This window comes from Talpa europaea (assembly GCF_964194135.1).
Source record: "Talpa europaea genome assembly, chromosome: 4".
Lineage (NCBI taxonomy): Eukaryota > Metazoa > Chordata > Mammalia > Eulipotyphla > Talpidae > Talpa > Talpa europaea.
Window position 1 is genome coordinate 71,121,082 of NC_140070.1, and position 17,783 is coordinate 71,138,864.

At 33.8% G+C, this 17,783-nt stretch overlaps 1 protein-coding gene across 3 annotated transcripts in view; it reads right to left on the reverse strand.

The window, feature by feature from the left end:
- The window catches only part of PHC3 (polyhomeotic homolog 3), a gene marked incomplete at both ends in the record, with an annotated part of 72,612 nt that overhangs the window by 21,568 nt on the left and 33,261 nt on the right, over positions 1-17,783 (reverse strand). Inside the window, 5 exons of one of the 3 annotated variants that reach the window (XM_084231629.1) lie at positions 1,370-1,520; positions 6,671-6,985; positions 7,097-7,542; positions 10,772-11,018; positions 17,136-17,234. In XM_084231629.1, the coding sequence (XP_084087755.1) occupies positions 1,370-1,520; positions 6,671-6,985; positions 7,097-7,542; positions 10,772-11,018; positions 17,136-17,234 (1,258 nt within the window). Of the gene's footprint in view, positions 1-1,369; positions 1,521-6,670; positions 7,543-10,771; positions 11,019-17,135; positions 17,235-17,783 lie in introns of all 3 variants that reach the window. The other 2 variants (XM_084231628.1, XM_084231627.1) reach the window with 2 other exon arrangements.

Consider the following 17,783-nt stretch of genomic DNA (forward strand, 5'->3'; position numbering starts at 1 on the left):
CTATTATAGTGGTTTTCCCTAACTGAAAATAACCACAAGAATCATGAGACATTGACTAGAACAGAATATTTACAATGAAGCCCGAAGCAAGATTAATATTATCTTGATCAGGGGTCATTAAGCTTTCTGTAAAGGATCATACGGTCTCTGCAAGTATTCATCTTCACTGTTGTAGCAGGAAAGTAGTAATAGTAATATTTAAGCAAATGAACATGGCTATGTTCCACAGAACTTTATTTACAGAGAATGAAATTATTTCTCATAATTTTCACGACATATATTACTGTACTTTTGACTTTTCAAATCATTTAAAAGTTTAAAAACCATCCTTAGCTTATGCGCATACAATAACAGGCAGCAGGAAAGGTTTGAAGTGTGAGCTATAGTTTGCCAATCCTTAATCTAAATAAAATATTCATATTTTAAAAAAACAATTAACAAAATATATCTCGTTAGGACCCATATACATAACTATGGGACATATTAATGACTTAGTAAAACATGTAGGATTCAGTCATTTTAATACTGTGAAGAGGCACATATAGAAGAGTAGCTTGAGGGCCTTCCCAGAGGCTCAGTGGGTTGAGCGCTGCGCTGTGAAGCTGTCTGCAGCCTCTGCAGTGTGGGTTCGATCCCAGCTGGTGGGGCGAGAATCTCACATGGCGCAGCAGACCTCCCGTCTCACCCGCTGCTCCCCTCAGCAGTGCCTTCGGTCTATCTGCCTGTTCTGCTCCCTACTCTGTCTCTGGTGAATCCTCTCACCCTCCCGTGTCTCTGGCCTGTACCCCAGCTCTTGTATAAAAATAAATAATTTTAAAAAAAAGAAGAGTAGCTTGAATACATAAATAGCACTGAAGTAGTAAGAACTTGAATGCTTAAACTCAAGATTATTTTTAAATATTTTAATCCATGTCTGAATTATTGAGGCTTAATTTAAGTACCATGTGGGAAAGAACACTTTCATTATAAGCATTTACTCAGGCTGGATCACAAAGGATTATGAAATGTGACCTATGATTTAGAATGTTTTGTGATTTTAGGAAATATAATTGAAATCTTTAGATGGGGCTTGAATTTATTTTAATTTTTAAGGTAGAAAACAATTGACATGAGACTCAGGGCATATGAAATAATTGTGTACAAACCACTGTAGAAAAAACTGTAAGGCTAAAATATTTTTCATTTGAACATTTCCTCATCAATAGTCCTAACTGTTGCACATCAAAAAAAATTGTATTCTAATCTATGTTCTGTTGCAATTAATTACACAAAAATTCATTTAATGCAGTCACTACTGGAAAAAAAAAACTTTTCCCATTACTAACATTTATCTACTAAAAAATTTCCCCAATTTTTTGTATTTCCTCACCTAACAAAGGATGTTCAGAGGTTAAATCTTCTCTCCCCACAGTTATAGCTGCTGGGGACAATGTGGGTGGTGGTGGGGTCCGATCCATCCGGACACATTCATCTGATTCTTCTGGCATTTCTTCTTCACACACATCTTCTACTTGATAAACCTGCAACAACAAAACACTGCCTGAAAGTGTTTCTAAAACTCCCCTTGATGAGGCATTCTAAATTTTAAATATCAATTCTAAAAGTTTTAAATTTAAAAACAAGGCAAAATGGCTATTTGACAAATTGAAAGGAAAACTTTAAAATCACTCAGATGAAGTTTGTCATCATACTTGACAATATTTCACTAAACACATTGTGGATCACTATGTAGGCAACTAATCACTAAGGTTTCCAAAGGGTCAAGAAATTTTTAATTTTAAGGATGTTTTAAAAGTTATGATTTTGTACGCTCAATTGTTTTAGGAATTTACTACTGTTTCTATTAACTTCTGTCATAAATCAAAATAAATGCAACTATTTGACACAAGCACACTAAGTAACTCTCCAAAATAACACATAGTATATCAGGAAATGTACTATCAAAGAATGATACACCCAGGCTCTTATTTATTATATTTGTGTCAAAGATTAAATTATGAAAAGTAGTATCTGAGTACCTATGCAATTACATATTTTTTCATCTTCTGATTTATTCAAGCATCTCACAAATTTTTATAAGCTAATATTGGGTAAGCAGAAAATGTGTTCTTGAAATAATACATACACACACAACATTTTAAGACCTTTGAACTGTTCATTACTTAGAGGAGAAAGTTTTTAAATCTTTACCTTGTTCATCTGATGGCACAGATTATACTTAAGAAAATATCAACTTGAATGCACTCTGAGAAGCAACTACATAACTAAAAATGAGTTAGGTGTTAAATGTTTCATTAAAATTAAGGCTAAATTTTCAAAGTTCACTTCTAGAGACTGCATAGGTATTTTCATTTATCATTATTTATTTAGCCATTTTTTTTGAAAGATGATAGGTTAACTAAAAACAAAGCCACAAAGCTGTTCACCTCCCTTTTTTTATGTATAAAACTTACTACTTAAATTTACAAAGGTTGCGAGATTTTAGTATTACTTGCCCAAGCTATTTAATACTTTCTAACGGTTAAAAAATCTTTCACTAGTCACAAAAACCTTTAAGTGATATTGAAAATTATGTGTATTTTTATTATTTTTTTAAAGATTTATTTATTTATGCATACAAGAACTAGGGTATAGGCCAGTGGTGTGGGGGGTGAGAGGATTCACGAGAAAGAGCAGGGAATAGAAAAGGCAGATTCACAAAGTACACCGCTGAGCGGAGCAGTGGGCAAGTCAGGAGAGGTCTGCTGCACCATGTGGGTTGCTCCCTGGCCAGGGATCGAATTCGTGCTGCAGTGGCTGTGGGTAGCTTCATAGGTTGCGTCTTAACCCCTTGTACCACCAGGGAAGCCCCCATTATGTGTATTTTTAATGTAATTATTTGGGAACGTTGATTTGAAGTCTATAAAAATTTTAAAAAATGATCAAAACTTCTGAAACCAGCATAAACCATGTATTAATAAAAAAAAGGACTTTAAAATTTTGTCCACAAAGGCATATCTAAAACTTAAGGGAAAAATGAAAATCTTATTTTCTAAGCCTCTACCAAAAGCAAAATATCTTTTTACTTTTTAAAAATGTAAAAATGCTATTGTTTCTGATAATTTTATACTAAATAATACCTAGAGGGCCTCCCTGGTGGTGCAAGAGGTTAAGCTTCAGCACTATGAAGCAATCTGCAGCCACTGCAGTATGAGTTCAATCCCTGGCCAGGGAGGTGACCCACATGGCGCAGCAGACCTCTCCTGACTCACCCCTGTATTTCAGTAGATCTGCCTGCTCTGCTTCCCACTCTGTCTCTGGTGAATCCTCTCTCCGCCCCCCTCACTTCTGGCCTGTATGCCAGTTCTTGTATGCATAAATAAATAAATCTTTAAAAAATAATAATAATAATACCTAGAACTGTGGTATAAATCAGCTAAGGTTTTAAAAGTTATTTGCTCATAACCCTGCACCTAGAAGCCTATTTCATAAAAAGATCCCTTGCCTTGTATGGATCCTCAGAAATGAAAACAGTCATTTGCAAAAGATATCTGATAATCTCTACTTCTATTTTTTTTAAATGATGATTATGCCCAATACATGGAAAGTCAGCTAAAAAAATGTCCTGGGGAAGCAACCTCCTAGTAAGGGACATCTGCTGTAGAGGGATTCCAACATATTATGATTCAAACATAATTAGATAAATATGGTTTTATCAACCAGTACAACTGTATCTATGTACCATTCCTTTATTAGATAATATTTTTCTTACAAAGACCATTATCTTTCCTTAAAATATTGAAGTGCTCTTTCATATTAATGACGTCACAAGTTTTTCAAATACCTATTATAGTAAGGAAAGAAAGTCTGATCATATGTAGATTTCTGATTTTTAAAAAGAATCCATCAAAATGATTATAAAATACTTTTCATTCTTTCTATTTAATCTAAAGTATACCTTACTTTGTTCTAAATCTGCCACGTAAAGGCAAAATAAGTTACTGAATAAAAGCAGGTAAAAACATCTGTCACAGACTTCTAGCACCACCAGTTCAAAAATATCTAAGTGTAACAACTCAAATACTAAATAAAGGGAAGTGGAGGTATTGCTCAAAAGATCATTAGGAAACTATATATGACAGTTTCTGTCTAGCTCGTAACTACTACTCTAACACTAGCAATGATCTCAATAAAGTACATTTATCACATTTGTCTCCTGCTCCTAAATTGAGGAATATTTATTAGTTCAAAATTATCTATTTTTACTATATATCTTACTTTTCATATCCAAATGTCAATGCAAAATCTTAGTTCATTTATAAATATAGCCTTTATGAAACATTGATTTTACTTTGCTAATTCACCCTTGCCTTTCAAAATCTCAAATCTCTTAAGAAGTAATATATCTATTTAAATATTTGAAACAACCAGCAAAGCACAATTCAGTAAGAAATATGTTTTGGTTTTAAAAAATACCTTTAAGCAAAGGTAATAGAAAAAAATAGTAATTTAATAGAGAAAGTTTTAAAAAAAAAAAAACATTGTACTCTATAAAAATTACAATTTTTTTTTAATTTTAAAGAAATGAGGAAGGATAATCTTAAATGTATTCTTAGGTTTAACTAAGCTATTACTACTATATTTGTGGTATTTCCTTTTTTTTTTTTAAAGATTTTATTTATTTATACAAGCACTGAGCACAGTCAGAAGTGCGGGAGGGTGAGAGAATTCACCAGAGCCAGAGCGAGGAGCAGAACAGGCAGAGTGACGAAATACACTGCTGAGGGGAGCAGCGGGCGGTGGGAGAGGTCTGCGCGCCATGTGGGATCCTTGCCCGGCAGCCGGGGATCAAAACAGCACTGCAGAGGATACTGGCAGCTTCGCAACCCATTGCTCAACCGCTGTACCACCAGGGAGGCCCTATATTTGTGGTATTTCTATACAAAAAAGTGCCTTCGAAGTTTTTCTAACAAAAACTATTAAAAAAAATTTAAGGCATGGGCCTCCCATGGTGGCAGAGGCGGTTGAGAGCCGAGTTGTGAAGCTGTACGCAGCCTCTGCAGCTCAGGTTCAATACCGGCCAGCTAGCAAGGGTCCCACATCACATGGCAGACCTCTCCTGTTGCGCCTGCTGCTCCCCTCAGCACTGTATTTGGGTCGTCTGCCTGTTCTGTTCCCTGCTCTACCCCTGGTGAATCCTCTCACCCTCCCGCGCATCTAGCCTGTACCCCAGTTCTTTTATAAATAAATAAATCTTTAAAAAAAAATTTAAGGCATATAGAAAAATTTTAATTTTTCAGTTGTTAGAAATGAATTCACAGAACTAGAAAGTGAAAACATAAATCTAAATTTAATTTTTTAAAGTCTTCAAATTTGATTTTTTTTTTTTTTTTTTTTGGTGGGACCCTCACCGGTGGCCAGGGATCGAACTGGTGCTGCAGAGGCTGCGGGCAGCCTCGCAACCCAGCGCTCAACCGCTGCGCCACCTGGGGAGGCCCCAAATTTGATTTTTTAAACTCTTCAAAAATTTATTTAAAAAATAGACATGAAAACTGAATAACAAACTTATTTCTACATGTCCATTGTTCTTTCTGCCATGTTTTGTTTATAAAAAAAAGTGAATAGCAATTAGAATTCAATCTCTATGACTATTAAGATCAGTCAAAATGACGAGAATAAAGAATCTAAACTGTTCCTCCAGTTGAGGAACAGACTTTGAAACCCTTTCCTTTCTGAGCTAATGGTTAGTCTTTACATGATCAAGTCTCTTCAGTAAGGTTTGATATAAAACCTCCTTTGGGAAAGTTTTTTCCTCAATTATAAATTATGAATTTGATCATTCTGACTAAATATTTAGAAACTTCATTTCAATATTTTTGTAAATTATTTTATAAATTTAAGGAAATCCTTTAGAGAATGTTTAAAAAAATTAAGATAATTTTCCTTTCAAGGCAATATATATGATTTTTACATTTATTCTGATAAATTTCACCAATTATTCAAAATATTCACTCACCCAATGAAATTTTAATCATCAGTATTAAATCCATCCACTGAGCCTTCAAGTTTTAAATGAGAACTATATTAGGTACACATTTTCTTTCAGTAAAAATTTAAAAATTCAAGTCTAATCATCCTAAAAAATGGTCTACAGTTAGTATCTTTTGCAAAGTTGAACTTTTTTGTAGAATAAATTTTACTAAAAAATTACATCTTACAAGCATGCCTCCAGCTTAAAACAGAAGCTCCTAAAGGCCCAGGACTTCAGAATGCATACAACCAAAAAGGTTATCTAGATAAACCATACGTTTAAGAACACACAAGCCAACAGAAGGGATCTATGAAGGATAATCACCTTAAGAGAAAAAACTTTGTGCAGATGACACTGGTTCAAATGCATTCCCTTGGGGAAAAAAAATCAACTCTGTAAAGATAGCAGATGGATTTGTTTAAATAGTAATAAAATTAACGAGGGACTTTAATACCACCACAAAATTATCAAGCATGCAACCATACTACAACAAATGGCAACTTTTTTGTCCCCATACAGCATGTCTGTCACACATTGACAGGTGAAAATTTCATTTTTTTTTTCAAATTCATAGGCATTTAGATCTAATGATAGAATGTGGGAGAAAATAGTTTTTACTTTCAGTTCAGCAAGAAAGTCAAAGAGCTTCCAAGGGCTTACCACTGGTGGATCAACAGGTGCTGGTGGCTGTACTTGTAGGTTTACAGCAACAGTCTGTGGAGGAGGAAGAGTCTGAAATGGCAACTGGACCAAAGCTTCTGCAGCTGGAAGCTCCTCTTCTGAAACCAGAGCATTCTGTACCAAAACCTGGCCCTGGGACAGAATTTCAGGCTGCACTTGTAAAGACTGCATAGACTGCAGGGGTAGTGGTGGAATTTGAGCTGGAGGAGATGCTGACAATTGTGGAGAGGTGGCAATTGGGATTGGAGAGGATTGCAGAGTTGAATATTGCTGGTGTGATGTTGGAGACACAATCTGCTGACCTGGAGACACTAAAGTGGACTGCTGAACTGGGCCAATGTGCACAACAGGGGAAGTGGGAAGTGGAAGATGGGATGGAAGATTCAGCTGTGCTGAAGGCTGCACCTGATTAGCAGTGGACTGCTGCAAGTTTGGCCCTGTCTGGAGAGCTGATGACACAAGAGGGTGTGGCTGAATAAGCGCTTGTGGATGAATAATTATAGTAGGAGACTGACTAGGTGAATGAGGTGGCGGAGGAGATACCACTACAGATTGCTGTGCTGACTGAGACTGGTTAGGAGACATTGTCAAAGAAGGGGGATGACTCTGAATTGGTGAACAGTGCTGTGACTGGGCATTACTGGGAGTTGCAGGAAGGCCATGGTTTTGGAGTGGTAAACAGTGCTGGGATGGGGGTGGGTCTTGAGTTGAATTTTGAAGTGTGATTGGCTGAATTTGCTGTTGCTGCTGTTGTAATATCAGTTGATGATGGGAAACCTTGGGAGGTGGTGAATGAAGAGGAATCTGCTGATGTTTTATTAGAGGATGAGGCTGAATTGGAGGATATGAAGCTGTGAGAGGAAAAAAAAGACAATTAGTATCTATTTGAAAAATAATATAGAATTTTAAAAATTAACCTGAAGGAGGAAAACTTTCACATCAGATCATAATTATCAGAAATTGATTATAAGTTTGTAAGTTAAAAATGAATTGCAAACTTAATGAAAAACAACTTTTCTTTGAAACCTGTATTTTATAAAATAAGCTCTACAGTGGCCAATTCTCCCCAAAAACTGCCTAGGAGAATTGGTTCATAAATCTGAATCTATACAATTAATTCTTATTAAATTTTATAGGTCATGAGAATACTGACATTAACTTTTATAAAGTTTTATCCACTTCAAAGCATTCTGCAAAAAAAAAAGTAGTATCGCTGAATAAGTATAACATATAAAAGATAACTTCAAAATCATAAAAATGCTTTTATCATAATTCACAAAATAAAGGCCTCATCCTTTTCATTTTCTGTCTATACATTATTCCAACTAATAGTCAAAGTAATTACCTATACATCTTCCCGCATATGAAGAATTGCTATTATTTTGACCCAAGAAGAGAAAAGATTTTGTATAAAACACTAATATAATTTAGTTAACCAAAACACATGTGTGAGTCTGACAGCGTGACTAAAAATCACTGTTAACTAAGAAATGAAATTTCAGGGACCAGCTAAATTTCAGAGGGCACTAACTATGTTTGCAGAGAGAATATGGTAAACAAAAGTCCACGCTACCTAAATAATGTTTTACTTTCCTCCCCCACAAAATAAAAAGGCCAAAACCACAGTAACCTATAAGTCACAGTATCTGTTTTCTCCAGAGAAGTCACTCACAATAAGGGTAATATATGTAAGCACAAGCAAAACTGAGTTATAAGTAGTGTCCTCATCATTATGCCTCTTCTACATAAAGACGCATTTTACACATTGGGAAAAGCTAGGGAAATCCTTTCTAAACAAGAATCGTGTGAAAATTATACATATTTAAAGTATATCTAGTTAGGGCAAAAATGTATCCTTAATCTCAGAATGTTAAGGTAATGACTACTAGAAACAAACTCCATGCTGAAAGGTGGAGCTTGGTTAATAGCATGTAAGATCTAAATTTGGAATTGCAATTGTCTCATCACTGTTTGATGGCTTCAGTTTATTGATGTCTTTCATGCCTACATATAATACTGGCCACTAGGGAAAGACATTATCACACTATCAATGAAAGGGAGAAGAATAAATGTGAACTTAGAATGAGATATTGGGAGTTCTGGAGGACTGAAAATCCAGAAGTAGGTCTCCTTGCTTGAATTAACACTGCAAGAGTTCTTAACTTTCACTGAAGTAGCATTCTTTTTGGAAGGAGAATTCTAATGATTACTATTATTCATTATAATCACCTCAGGACTAGACAAATCATAGGATTTGTTCCCTGAGCAAGTCATTCCAAGTACAGTGATCAACTGTTGCTCCACACTGACTTTCTATCAACACTGGCCAGAGGTTAGTTTAAGGTAAGAATACTCTAGACAATGTAATACAATAATCCTATATGGTTTTTTTGATAAAGCCATACAGAGAGCAGGATCCAGCACAAAGATTTTTATAAAAAAGAACTCACACCTACCTACACTATAAAGGGATTTATTTATTTATTCATTATAACAAAGCCTGCACTTATCTAATATTCAGATTTAACAATTCTAAACAGTGATACCTACTTAGTACAAATGCGAAAAGTTTTGCCATAATGTCCACTATTCAATGAAAAAACAAAAATCAACTATTACTACAACATACTATGTACCTGTTATAGACAAGGACATATAAGGTACAACCTAGTGTTGTCAAGATAGAAAGATAAAAATGTAAATCTGAAAAAAGATTTAAGAGTTAATAAATGTAAAATGTTGACATTATCCTATCCTCAAAGAGTTTTCTGTATTGTAGGAAAGTTAAGATCAATAAGTATATAAATAACAATAAAAAGAAAAAGCATTAAAATACTATAGAAGCTCAGAATGATGAGAGATGTCCCACTAGGGGAAATCAAACAATCCCAAGATTTTGAGATTGCATGATGCAAAGAATATTGGCAATATTAGGACAGAGGAAATATGAAAAGAGATTTGTACTTATAGGTTTAGATGGATAAAAAGTATGCATCAATAATGTAAACTGAATCTCTAAAAAGCAATACAGAGTTCTAAAATGATATAAAAAAGATGCTTACCTGAAAAGGTTGGATCAAAGGATTTTTTCTAATGAAATATATGTTATGTGCCTACCCCAGTGCATGACACACACATACCTTCAATAAACTAGTTATACTGGTATAAAAACATATGCAGATATATTAAGTATAGAGAGAACTAAATATGTTTGAGAAGCAAGGAAAGGATGCTGTATGAGGGAGAAAAAAAGATGCTATAATAACTATGAGAGTAGGCCAGAAGCAGGTAAAAAAAGATTCAATCAGTGATAAGAAAATAGTGCTAACTTTAAAGAAAAAAGCAGATAATTCCTTAACTTATTAGATACCAAGACAGCTCAACACTGAGAAATTCTGAGATGAGTAGAAGAGATGGTAAGGTAACTCACTCTGGATTGCCCCAACATTTTCAGCATGAGAACCATGAAGCAAGGTTATCTGTAGAAAGCAGAGGGGAGTACAAGTGGAATTCAAAGGTTGATGAGAATGAAAATGATTTAATTGATTCCCTGACACCTTCCTCTCAAGAGATGAAATCAAAAATGGAAAGAAAGCAAATGGTAAGGAAAATAATGATGCATAATCCTTATTTTTGGAAAATAATAAATTCTTCCAACTAATGACAACTTTAAACAGAAAAATATTTGCTTTATTTTTTTTTTTTACAAGAGCTTTAGTTGGTCCCACTAAGCATATTAAATAAACTATAGGCAAATCCTTTCTTTTAAGCTAAAAGCGTAGAAGGTTTTTTGTTTTGGTTTTTTTTTAATCTAATAGGAGGCCTACGCATAATGAAAATGTTAATTAAATGTCAATTGACAAAAAATATATACTTCATTATAATGTTTCAGCTGTTGCAGCCTTTTGATTTCTTTTTTTAAGCTATAATGTTGACATGGTCTTTTTTTAGCTTATGAAATTTATATTTTAAAATGTTTTAAAGATATCATTCATCTTCAAGTAATGAAAATCTTTTGTTTTGCTCTGCCTAGTAAGAAAATGAATAATGCAACTAATTTCAACAAAAGTTTCATCCCACCTGGTGCTATTAATTGGTGAATACTTGACGTCCGGGTGACAGCTGTGCTTCGCGATTCCAGACTTGGACTTTCTCCTTTCTTATTACTTTCTGGAGAAGGATCTCGTTGGCTGGTTTTAGAACTGGCCACTGTTGTTTTGTTATGACAAATTGTCAATGACTGAGTTTGACTAGTGCTTTTTGGCGGACCATTCTGTGAGCTAGATAATACACCCAACTTCTGGCTGCGTAACGTTAAATTCTGAACCTAAGAACCACATAACAAAAATAAGGATAAAACATGTGGTATTAATTGATGTGGTAATCATTACCTATAACAACAATGAACAATGATTTACAATAACATTTATATTACACTTTTCATATGCAAAGCTACAAACACTTGAAACAATTTATTAATCCGGAAGGAAAGGAAAGTGTATCATCCTAAGTAATCCTATCTTTAGTGACAATTTAACCACATTGAGAATCAATAAGTAAATGAAACTGGAATATATATACATATGTATTGCAAAGTAACTATGAATACAAGGAAATTACTCTGCAAAGTACTACATTTTAAGGTTTCCATATCGACCACAACCAAAGGGAAAGAGAAAGCAAAGGGCATTCCAGGTAAAGGAGAAAATTTAAACAAAGCTACAGAGGGAGAGCCCAAGGTGCCTTCTCTGAAGGTTGCAAGTACCTCATAAACTTGTCAAAAGTTACTATGCATGATTAAGAGTGCAAATACAAAATTGCTGTCTTAGTAAAGATCAGAAAAAAATAACAAAAGTTACCAGCTTATAAAAATTATTTTCTTTTAAGAAAACTAGTCCATCACCTACCCCACTGTGATAATTATGAAAGGCATTTTTCTATGAACATCATTTTTAATGTACAAAACTGACTTGTACATGACCTTGAAATGGTTTATGTGAAGATTCACGTATATACCCACGGCTATTGTAAACAAACTGCCAGTCTGAATGGTAGCAAGGATCAGCCCAATTACTCTCACCTGAGTAATTATAACACCTCCAAAGAGAGGACAGAAAACCCCTCTCCAACTGCCTATGGAGAATGAATATACCGTATACATTTATGGTGGTGAAGTCTGGGAGAAAAAACGAAATGAAAGAGACTCTAAAGCAACAAGGCAAATGATTTATGAATGTTCTTTATTTTCAAGTGTGTTCTGTCTCTACAACTAGATCATTAAACTGACACTCAAAAGCTGTTATTTTCTCTTTCAAGGACCAAATGTAATGTTCAGCCAACAACGGATACAACCACTTACTTCATGTCAGTTTTTTACTAGTTCTATTCTAAACTACCAAAATAATTTTCTAGGTGAGACCATATACAGCGTGTTCTCATTATTCTTAGCCATATAAGTGGAGTAATAGCCACTGTATTGTGGAAATTTAATACAAAAATAAAATAAGCTAAAATCCAAATTTCTCAACTTGCTACTCAAAGACCTCCAAGACTACACCCAAAACCACTTTGAGCCCCACTATCTACTCACTACACCAATCCACAAATACTGATATTCTAGCCAAATTGTTTTGCTTAACCTTCTCCAATGTACCTTGTACTTCCTTTCATTTAGAGCCCTTCTTCAAGTTTTCTTGCCTAAAATGCCATTCTTCAAAGTTGTCCCCTGAAGCCCAACCCATCTTCAGTAAAAATCCCACTGATACTGCATAAGAAAACTCCCCACATCCCTGGTTAGAAATAATTTATCCTACCCTCTATAACACATTTCCCATAGAATTTAGATCAAATAGCACTGACAAATGTTGAGCTTATTTTAGAATTAATAATATCTGCAAATACTGATATTGGATGGTGGGCTTCATCTCTGAAGTCATTTTTATACTCCCCACAGTTCAGTGCTACAAACATAACAGAACCTCCAGTCTAAGGTAATTTTCTATAGATGAATCTGAAATACATAATCACAGGGCTTGTGGGAGGCAAGTACTTAGTCTTCAGTTTTCTTAAGCTATTATTAAAATCTGTTGATATTTAACAACAAAAAAAATCTCAACAAATATTTAGTGGAGGCACATTAAAATTTCTCAAGGAGCAAAGAAAAACAGTGCAAAATTTAACATCTGCCATGCATGACCTGAAAAGGACTATATAAAATCATAGCCAAAGATCGCATTATAAAAATCTGAAAAACTTGAAAATCTTCCTTCAAATTAAAAGTATATTCACAGTAAATAAAGATTTGACATAACGAATCCTAAGACCTGCAGTAGTTCATTTCTAGAAAATAATTTACTTTATCTAGTTTTCCTTTTATTTTCTAGAATTCTGTAAGAAAATATATGGACACATAATATACGCTCTGTATCACTTATACACATATATAAATTTTAGAATGTGCCTAGATTACCTATGATCATCTTGGCCTAAGTATTTACAATACATTTCAAACATGTAAATGCTACTCCTATATTACAAAGTTATTTTAGCTCTTAACAGAAAGATCATATATGCAGATTTCCTTGACAGAGTTCACTTTTGAAGAGAACCCATATTTTCCATTAGGCACTCTAATGTCCAATTTCCATTTCATCTGTACTTCTCTTGTGATCAAATTATGGAAACTTTCTAACTTCTGAAAGTCTAGGTTTCACATGAAGCATACTGGCTTTTCCACATCCCACTTTTTTTTTTTTTTTTTTACATCATTGTTCATTTTTAAACAGTATTTGCTTCCTCCCACCTCCTCAGGTGTAGTCCCCATAGAATTTCCTTCACCAATGCACCCGTGCACCATCACCACAGTCCCCTGTGGTCCTCCCTCTCTCCCTCTGATCCCTCTCCCTCCTCCTCCCCTGCAGGATGTCTCTGATTTATAATTGTCTCTTTTTGTTTTGTTGTGTTTTGTATTGTTATTAATTTTTTACACTAATACCTTATTTGGTTCCCCTATATTCCTGCTATAAATAAAACCATCCAATATTTTTCTTTTTCTTTCTGACTTATTTCACTGAGCATAATTCCTTCTAGCCCCATCCATGTTGCTGTGAATGGCATGAGTTTATCTTTTTGATTGCTGAGTATTATTCCATTCTACATCCCACATTTTTACAGTACATTACCCAAATATTCTCACATCAGTATCTAAATTTGTATCTAAATAACATTGCATGAATTACCATAGAATCCCTTTGCACATGAGGAAACCAAGAGTTAATGTCACATTGCTGGCAGCAGAACTGAGTTACTGACTTTTAAATGGAGATTTTTTCCCCCACTATTCTAATAGCATACCCCAGATAACCTTGTTAAGCAAGATTTCTTACTTTTCTATTAACATTAGTGAAAAAAATGGGCCTCCCTGAAGGCACAAAGGGTTAAGTCTCAGCACTATGAAGCTATCTGCAATGTGAATTCCATCTCTAAGCAGACCTCTCCTGTCTCACCTGCTGCTCCCCTCAGCAGCATATTTCAGTCTGCCTGTTTTGCTCCCCACTCTCTCTGGTGAATCCTCTCAACACCCCCCACAACACCTCTGGCCTACATTCCAGCTCTTGTATTCCTAAATATGTAAAATAAATGTTAAAAAAAATAGTGCTAATTTATCTTTCTAAAAGTCAAATTTTTTTTTTCCTTTTGGCATAGTGGGTAAAACAAATAGAGCATTTTAAATACTTAGTAAATGTAAGACAGAACAAATTTCTTATTTTTTTACTATAAGCTGTAAATAAAGTTTAACAGTAAGTAAAAATTTAATTATACAGACTTCTGTAACTTCTGTAAAATAAAACTTTAAATCTAGCATTTCTCAAATACAAACAACTTGTTTTTAAAATTGCAAATATTAGTTTAAAATGAAGCACCAAGTTTTCAAAACTCACCACTAAATTTGAGGAAAATTACCACTGATATATTAAAAATATTAGCACCATCTATCACTACAGTCTCATTTACTGCCATTTCAAAAGCACAGCAAAGAAAAACAACATTTGTAGACAAATTCCTAACGTTCAATTCACGCCAAGTTCCATCCTTGAAATAAATTAGAATACCACAGAGCCATATATCTGTATCACATCAAACTGAACCCTGAAGAACTATTTTTATAAGTTTCTTCAACTATGTTCACATTAGAGATGCTACTAAAGACGCTCCATGAGAACCACAAGACAGATGTGCTCTAGAGAATATGTTTGTTTTATTCCCTAACAACTGGTTTGTTTTACCCTGGCAATCATGAATCCTTGTAGTTGTTGCATTTCTCTTTTCACTACTAGCTACTTCACTCAGCTCCATGCCATTCCTATTATTTGTGCTTTTTTTCTTGCATGATTTCCAATTTATCTCTTTTTGTTGTAGTATTGTATAAGTCAATTAAGATTTTAGTTGGAGCAAAGTCAAGTACAAATAAAAAAATAGAATTTAAAATATTCTGAAAGTTGAGTTTTCTAAGCTCTATTAGGTTTTATAAAAAAAAAATTTAAAAAAAGGAAGATAATTACAACAAATTTGTTCTACTGAGATAAAAAAAAAAGTTAACAAAGTAAAGGTTTCATTTTGTAAAGATGGAAATTTGTCCAAAAAAAAAATTAAGGAATTGTGGAAGATCACAGCACACAAGAGGAGAACTCTTAAGTTTAGCTGATCACCATCTTTACATACAGATTTATGAAAACTGGTCTTTATATTTAAATAAAATAATATACAAGAGTTCTATGAGAAGTACCAAAGAATATCATTACTGTCTCATTATTTACTTAGCAGAAGATTACTGAAATGATTAACAAAGGATAACCCTATATATACCATTTCTGCCATGAGTCTAAAACACTATGGACAATTGCTATCATACAAAGAAATAATATTCTATATAACTGTTTTATTTAAAATTTACACAATTTAATTCACTTTCATAAACTTTACTGAGGTGTAATTTATATACAATAAAATGAATTAGCCAGTTCAATGAGTTTTGGAAAATGCATAAACCACGTTACCACTATCCCAATCAAGATAGAGAATTTCCATCAGCCAAAAACTTATGCACCTTCCCAGTTAATCTTCACAAGTATGACCAATTTGACTTTTTTTCCACTATCAGTCACATAAATGTACTCAGAGTATGCACTCTGGTGTTCTGGCTTCTTTCACTAATTATAATGTTTCTGCGATGTATCAGTAGTCAGTTCTACTTAATTTCTGAGTAGTATTCTACTCTATTACTATACCTTAATTTGCCTATCCAATCACTGGTTAAGAGAGCTGGTTGTTAAAAGTTTGGAATGATTCTAAATAAAGCTGCTAAGAACCATTTGTTTACACAAATCTTCATATGGATATGTTTTAAAATCTCTCAGGATAAACCTCTTTACATTGAACTGACAGTTTTCCAAAGTGGTTGTACATTTTACTCTCTTACCAGAAATGTGTGAGAGTATGTTTGCTCTATATTCTTCCCAACACATGGTATTAATTGTCTCCTTCATTTAAGTCATTCTAGTGAAAGTGCAGTGATATTCATTGTGGTTTTGATTTGTATTTCTATTAAGATTAATGATGTTGAGCATTTTTTCATGTGCTTATTGATATTTGTATATCTTCTTTTGGAAAGTAGTCAAAGCCTTTATCCATTTTAATTAAACTGCTGTTGATACTGAATTATAAACATACTCTGCATATTCTGCATATAAATACATATATCATGAATATTTTTCCTAAGTCTAGGGTTTACCTCTTCATTTTTTTTCAAAGAACAGTTTATAATTTTACTGGTCCAATATGTCATTATTTTCTTCTAAGGTTTGTGTTTTTTGTGTCCTACCTAAGAAAGCCTTACCTATCCTAGAGTTGCAAAGATAACTTCTATGTTTTCTTCTAGAAGTTTTATAGTTTTGACTTTTTTCCTTTAGGCTTACATTTTATTTCTAGTTTATTTCTGTGAATGGTCAGAAGTTACGGTCTTTTTTTTTTTCCTTGTACAAAAGCAATATTATATTCCATTTTTTTAATATAAAATTTATCAAATTTATTTTTAAACTTAAAACCCATTTTGACTTATCACTAAATAATTGATTGCAACAGAACCTACACAAAAGAATACATCTCATTTAAGAGAATTTAGTCTGCTTTATAATAAAACTAAACATATGGCATCATTAGCAAAAGCTATTAAATTTCACTAACATCAATCTGACTATCTGTGGTCAAATGGCGATATAATTTCTATAGTACAAAAAACCTTTCTTGAAGCTTTCATTTTATTTTATTAAGTCTCGAACACATGACAAAGCACTTAAACCATCAGTAACTTAAACACAAAGGTATGATTATCTTTAACCTGAAATCCAGACCTCAAAGACCACTTTATGAAGCTAGCCAAGCTCACCTGAGTAGCTGCAGACTGACAGGAAGATGACGATGACGACGAGACAACAGGAATGTCAGACTGTACAGCAGCCACAGTGGTAGCGGGTGTGAAAATCAGCTGTACAGACAGAAAAACCAAAAATATACCCTAAGACAAAAGAACATGTCCCACACACAATGTATAGCAGGCAAGAGAGACTGAATTTGTGACAGAAAGACAATGCAGTTTAGGATTGTTTTCTAAGCAAAAGGTTTTACATGACAAAGAAATTTCTGATAATAAAGAACTAAAAAAAAAATCATAAACATTTTTCAAACAGCACATGATTCTGATGAGTAGGAAAAAAAATCAGTGCTCAAAAAAAGAAAATGCATATTGGTAATATGAAATCCTCATAAACAAATTTTGCCCCAAATAAGCTAGTATACTTAAAATTTTCCCAGTTTGGAATTACTGTGGCAGGAGGCCTAAAATGGAAGTTAAAATAGACAACCATAGTCACTACTCTTGAAAACGAAGTAAACTTCTGTGTGAAACATGAGGAAAAAAAAAAACAAAACACCAAAAAGCCTTTTCAGTCCTCTTTACCACAAAAGATAACTATGCCACATACCACATTGTAATGTTTCACTCAGCTACCTAGGATCTACAGTACAAATCTAGGTT